Source organism: Euleptes europaea, chromosome 11 (assembly GCF_029931775.1).
Source record: "Euleptes europaea isolate rEulEur1 chromosome 11, rEulEur1.hap1, whole genome shotgun sequence".
NCBI classification, from domain to species: domain Eukaryota; kingdom Metazoa; phylum Chordata; class Lepidosauria; order Squamata; family Sphaerodactylidae; genus Euleptes; species Euleptes europaea.
In genome coordinates, this window is record NC_079322.1 from 26695155 (window position 1) to 26702097 (window position 6943).

At 43.8% G+C, this 6943-nt stretch overlaps 1 protein-coding gene across 1 annotated transcript; it reads right to left on the reverse strand.

Moving 5' to 3' along the window:
- Positions 1-3443: 3443 nt before the first annotated feature.
- On the reverse strand, positions 3444-4508 carry LOC130484720 (CX3C chemokine receptor 1-like). Its single transcript, XM_056857804.1, has one exon. The coding sequence runs from the start codon at positions 4506-4508 to the stop codon at positions 3444-3446; it is 1065 nt and encodes a 354-aa protein (XP_056713782.1).
- Positions 4509-6943: the final 2435 nt, after the last annotated feature.

Genomic DNA, 6943 nt, shown 5'->3' on the forward strand with positions numbered 1-6943 from the left:
AAGAAAAGAAAACAAAGCCTCCTGATGGTTAGAATATTTGTAAGATATTATTTTCTGTGACTGCCTCATTCAGCTGGGTGCTTTTCCATCCTGGTGACGTTAGTAAGGCCGAAGGCCTTCAGAGGACAAGCAGTAATGTTTTAAGTGCCTGTAGGCAAGCGCTATGAGAAACAGAGCCATGGGAATCGCCATAACCATGAGGATCGTAGGAAGGTGCTCAAAAAGTGTTCTAAAGGGAGAGAGAAACAAACAAAAAAGAACTTCTTAAATCTTCAGAGAAAACATTATGATTCATGTTGCCCATCTACAGTTCTCTACTAATGACTATAGGATTATTTTCTAGGATTTTTTCCCCCCAGACCATGTTTTCATTTGGGGAATCCACAGTTTTTACCCAATAGTTGTAAAGAATCTGAGCATTAACGCATACACATTCCCATCCTGAAGAGAGAGTCTCTTCTTTTCTGCATTCAAACCACAGTGTAGAGTCACCTGGAAAAAATGTGATTCCCCCCTCACACCGTGGAAATGAATCATGAATCAGGACTGTGTGGTTCTTGCGGACACCTGTCAGATGGTGCCAGTGGCAAGCAAAATAACTCTTTCCACCTATGTCATTTTCAGCTTAAATACTTAAATGCACTAATTTGCTTTCCTTCCCACCCATCCCCCGACCTCCCCTTTTGGGAGTACCTTGGTCCCTCCAGTGAGTTTTAAAAGGCTACTGCCTTGATTGCCTTTTAAACAGGTACTTCCCTTGAGCCTGTGCATGTTGCAGTAGATCGTTGCGTTGGCAAGCAATTGAGGTATCGGTTACATCCCCCCCACACCTTTCTCCAAGGAGCTCAGGTTCTCTCTTATCCCCACAACCCTGTGAGCATCTAAGATACGAATTCCTTCCATCTCCACTGATTAAGAGTAGAAATGGAGTATATCCCATTAAAAAACAGTCAATGGATTTTCAAAGGCATCCCTTGAGAGCACACCTGCACTTTGGAAACCATCCATGCCTCCAAACAGGTCTGTTTCAACACCCCTACACCTGAGACTCCCAATCTGCCCGTGAGTACTTTTGGAAATCTGAGAACAAATAGTGGGCACCAACACAAAATGGCTGTCATGGGAGTGGCATGGCCAACCACAAAACAATTGCCCTCACTGCAAGGGGCCAGTCATTGTATGCTGTGAGGTTCCAAGCCAAGCATTGTCCTATGATGGAGGCCATTGAGACCTTCCTGTAGATAAAGGTGATATTCATTGGAAGCCCTAGAGGAAAGCCAGGATACACTGTTCAGTTTGGACAGGAGTATGAAGGAAAATGGCAACAGGAAATACTTTGGCGAGGACCATGGCTGTCATGGGCACCACAGTGGGGATCCCACCGTTATGCTCTCATCAGAGAACATAAGATCCATGCTGGATCAGACCAAGGCCCATCAAGTCCAGCAGTCTGTTCAAAGGGGCCAACGAGGTGACTCTACACTGCCCACTGTCTCCTCACTCTCCCACCAGAGCCATCTTCCCCCCCATGGACGCCAAGTTCCCATCCCAGCGGAGACTCCCCCTCCCCATTTATTTGAAATGGCGTATGTGTGTTTTTTGGTGCTAATCTGTTCCCTTGTTGCACATTCCTATGTTTGGCATAATAACTTGTCAGTGGATGGAAAAGGGGGGGGGAATTGCTGGTTTATCTATCCAAAGTAAGGGTTTATCCACGTTGTTGATTAGAGGAATTGCTATATCACAAATGCCAAATCACATAGGTAGTTTACATACGAACACATGGGGTGGGGCATGGATCAGTTTAATGATCTGGTGATGGGCTGGAAGGGGGGGTAAGGGGCCTTGGAAATTGAGAATGACACCAAACTGGGAGACCTAGCAATCCTATAAGAATATCTCTTCAAATAATTTTGCATCACCGTGTCCTTTATGTATGGTCCAGAACGGTGTTTTGTAGTGATTAACAGTATAGTACTGCTTAATCTGTGTCAGCAGGATTCCTACTATTCAATTATTTGTGTTGAGTGTTATGCAGCAGAATCCCTGAAGCTAATTGTGTCCTTTCCATTGTGACAAGACACTTCTACCTGCAAAGACGTTTGCGTCCTGGCAGAAATGGAGAGGGAGAAAACAGGGCTGTGCTTTGAAAATGCTCTGGGATCAAGCTGACCTTCAGTGATGCTTCCACCAGGACTCATCAGCATTAGTAGAGTCACCAACTCTCAGTTGGTAAATTCCTAGAAATTTTGAGATAAAGCCGGGGAAGGTGGAATTTAGGGAGGAGAGGGTCCTCAGCAGGGTATAATGCCATAGCATCCACCCTCCAGAGCAGCCATGTTCTCCAGGGAAACTGATCTCTGTAGTCTGAAGATCAGTTGCAATTCTAGGAGACCTCCAGACTCCACATGGAGTTTGGTAAGCCTAAGAGTAGGGTTGCCAGCTCTGAATGGGAAAATACCTGGAGATTTGGGGATTGAAACCTCAGGATGACGGGGTTTGGGGAGGGACTTCAATGGGGTGTGATGCCATAGAGTCCATCTTCCAAAGCAGCCTCTTTCTTCAGGGGAACTGATCTCTATCACCTGGAGATCAGTTGTAATCCCAGGAGATCTCCAGCCACCACCTGTAGGTTGGAAACCCTACCTAAGAGCCAGTCCTGATTGTTGAGTAAAATGTCTGCCATACTGCCACTGTATGCATGCTTGGGGCTGTCTGTCACTGGCAAAACTCCTAATACTGTCTCAAAGAGTGAGGAAAGTGGGAGCAAAAGAAGGTGGCACCTGCTCCTGGCCTGTTTATGCAATTTACTTTTTACATCTTGGATTTTATTACTGCTGTTTTATTATTTGCTCAGTGATTCATTATTTTCTGCTTATTTTCAGCAAATTTTTAGTTGTGCTGCTGGTTACTGTTTTGTATATATTATTACATTTTTAACTGCCTTGAGTGTTGATCCAGTAAACAGAAAGGCAGGGTATACATTTTCTAAAATAAGCACTTTACAGAATACTAGGAATTGGCGGGCAGACAGCTAGTACAGCTCTCCTTGCTTCTCCTTCCTCCCTATATTTGTGCTGTTGCAAGCCCCCTATACAGCTGGAGATTCTAGCACATCTATCCCCCAATAAGGAAAAAAAAGAAAACCCTGGAGTACAAGTACCGAACTGCTTTTAAAAATATTATTTTTATTAGCGATTATTAATAATCAGTGTACAGCTCTATACAAGTAAGTAATGCAGCAACGTATAAACTTTTATTTTCCAGTATATTAAAGTGGGCGGAATGCATTTCTGTCTTTGAATAGAGTAAGCGGCATGCTGCAGGCTGTGTACGAATGCTGCGGCTTCGTCAAAACCAGAAAAGCGACAGATGTGATATGTGTGTGTCAAATGATAGCTGAGCACTCAAGACATCAGATATTCTCCAGCAGTCAACACTAGTCAGAGCAAGACCGAGCAGTCTTGGTCACTTGTGTTCTGTGTCTGGTTGCTGGTCGGGATGTTCTCTGTAAGGGAAGCAGGAGCTCTGCCATGGTAGTGACTGCAAGGCCCACAAAAGCAAATGAATGAGAGGCTTTTGAGAACCAAGTGACAAAGGTACTTTCTAAATTTTTCACTGGCGAAAGCATAGATTATTGGATTAAGACAACAGTGACTGAAAGCCAGGGTTTCCGTTGCATGCATAGTATAATATAAATATCTCAAGATGTTGCAGCTCTCAAACATGTTGAAAAATTTTAATGTTTGCAGAAAAATCGATACCTGGTGTGGGGTCCAGAATAGAAAAAACACAAGCACCACCTGTAAAATCAGCCTCATGGCTCTTCTTTTCCTGTGGTTTTTGCAGGCGAACAAGGTTTTGATGATCCTGAGGTAGCAAATGCTCATGATGCCCATCGGGAGAAGAAATCCTATGATGTTTATTTCCAAATTGCAGAAAACTGGCCAGGTATCCTCAAGATTTTGAGGATACTGAGAAGTGCACGTATTCTCTAACTTTTGCATGAATACAAAGTGAGGAGCGGCACACAAAATTGCCAGTACCCATACTATCAGGCTAGTGAGAAATCCATGACTGGCCGTCCTGCCTTTCATGAATATGGTTGCATGGACAATTGCCAGATATCTATCAATGCTTATGACGGTGATAAAAAACATGCCTCCAAAGAAACCAATAGAATAGAAAGAGGAAACTATTGGGCAGGAAAGGTTCCCAAGACTCCATCCCCATACAGTGTAATAACCCCAAAACGGAAGAGAAATCACAAAGAGAAGATCAGAGATGGCTAAGTTCAAGAGGAATATGTCAGTGACGCTCTTTTGCTGCCAACCTTTCACAATGGTAAAAACCACCAGGAGATTTCCCAGTAGTCCAATAATAAACACAAGGCTATAAAGTATTGGTACGTAGACTTTCCCAAACTTGTAGACGTCCGTTTGGTCACACTGGGCAGCGGATTCATCATAGACGAACCCTGTGGTCATCTCAATCATTTCCTCATCCATAATGAATGCTGGTTTGAAAAAAAAAGGAAAGGGAAAATGGTTAGCCATGGAGCGGGACACATAGATACAGTCTTAGAATGCAAAATGGTGAGTACAGAGTTACAAAGCTCTTGAACAGCATAATGAAGATCCTCTTAACAATTTAGGTTAACTGAATAGAGCACAGATACTCACTCAGTGGCTTGGGTATAGGGTTGCCAGGTCCAGGTTGAGAAATACCTGGAGATTTGGGGGCAGATTGGGAGGGGAGGGACTTCAATGCCATAGAGTCCAATTGCCAAAGCGGCCATTTTCTCCAGGGGAATGATCTCTATCAGCTGGAGATCAGTTGTAATAGCAGGTGATCTCCAGACACCACCTGGAGGTTGGCAACCCTACTCGGGAGCCTCATGTGGCTCTTTGACATGCCACCTGTGATTGCTCTGAGCCCCAATGTGACAACAGCCCCATGTTTCAGGAAAGTGGGCAAGGGCTTTTTTTGTGGTGGTTTTTGTGATTGACATTTGGTTCCTTGGAACACCTTGCCACAGGAGAGGTAAACTGCGAGACCCCTGAGGTGCAAGCCTCAAGCCAGGGATGGAAGTATTTCTTTTGACAGTGACTGAGTGTGGCTGTCTGTGAGCTATCACAGAGTGATTACCACTGGAATCGAGTGGTTTCTCAACCCAGTTCCTGGTGGGTATTAGGTACGAACAAACAAAAGTTAGTGAATAGAATTTGAGGACACAGTTTGAATGCTCAGTTTAATTTCAGGGGGAATTAGGATTAACTGGCTGGATTGTACCCCAGATTTTAGGCTCTTCCAATATTGCTTCTCCTTGCAATTCTTTTCCAGCCTCCCACATTTCAAAATTCTTTTTTAGAAATGCAGGCCCTAGAACTAAACGTCTACTTTACTGACACACATAAAAGCATTAAATGTGTTTTTATGCACTACAACCAATGCTTCTGTTTCTGTTCGTTGTTAACTGTACTGTAATGACACGATTTACAATTATTCTGTTATTTACAATTATTCTGTTATTACTTAATGATAACAGTTTATACTTTGGTTTTTTTTTTTTTTTTTTGGCTAGCCATTTGGAAATTTTAATGTTAACATTATCTGTTTGACTTTGAACTTTTGCAATAACTATATTGTATGTTTTTGAATTAGCTATAACTTTTATATCAACGCCTTGCAACCTCTGGCTCTGTGCACTTTTGTTCTTCATAATTCAGAGGTTTCTCCCCTTCCTTTTTTTCTCTTTTTTACAGCCTGTGGGTACCTCATCCTTATGCCCAGTTTAGCATGGTAGACATATACAAGATACACAGGAAGAAAAGCACATACACTATGGCTCTCTTTGTTCTCTAGTTTATGCACTGATATCAGTCATCACAATCTAACCTGCTTTCCTTTTAGATTACAATCTTGCTAGCAGTGCCTGTTTTAGGCCTGCAAGGGCTATTTTAGGATGTTTATGAAGAATAATACTAAGTACCATGATCATTTTTATTAGTGTTTATACAGGTGAGGGAGCAGCAATGAGATTTGGGCCAAACTTTGTTCCTTTTGCAGATCCCAATTGTCCATGATTGAACAAAGCTGGCCCGAGATTTTATTTTTACCATTTCAACAAACTTGCTGTTAGATAATTCTGAATTGTTGGAGACTTGCCCAGAAACAAACCATGTGAAGCTGAGAACACGCAATTCTCTGGGTTGAAACACTGCTATGGGAAAATTAATTCTAAGCTTGGAAATGCTTATATCGTAGAATCAAAGGAGATGAATTAATTTGTTTTGATAGAGGCATGTGTGTTTTGTGCAACGGGACCAAAATACGATAGCCATACCCCAAAGACCCCTGGGTTGCATGAGACTTTGGGGATTAACGCATGGGCAGAATGTTCTTGGTTCGCTCCTCCCTTATCTCACAATATTGGATAGTCAAACTCATGACGCTAGTCCATCCCACTATAAGTCCGAAGCAAGTAGCTGCTGGAGGCTCCCCGTGCGTTTGAGCCACCCATATAATGTGGGATAGTAGGGGAGTGACCGCATTGTCATTGCCCAAGGATTGGCTGAGAGGTTATCCAATCAAAGGCCGATTCTCCCCCTTTTTTCCTTGGGACACCAGCGTTTCGGTATACCATTGTGATGGTGTGAAGCACCCGCCCTACAGGGCTGGTTGGGGGGGGCGTCTGTCTGGCCTGAAGAGGGTCGGGGCTTGAGGCGCCTCTTCAGCCTCAGACCAGTTCGAGGGAGAGTCTGAGCTTTCCTCTCCCTCGGAGGCTACCCGGGTGGCTCTATGCTCAGCCTGCTTCCTCCCTGGCTCTCCTCTGGTCTTTTATACTCTTCAGGCCAGAAAAGCTCCGCCCCTTCCACCCTCTGCCCTCCCCCCGGAAGTCCATAAAAGGAGCTCTCCTTCCCTGTAGCGTCACTTCCCTTCC

Coding starts and splice junctions, on each gene's coding strand:
- LOC130484720 (XM_056857804.1), bottom strand. CDS start 4,508: ATGGATGAGGAAATGATTGAGATGACCACAGGGTTCGTCTATGATGAA.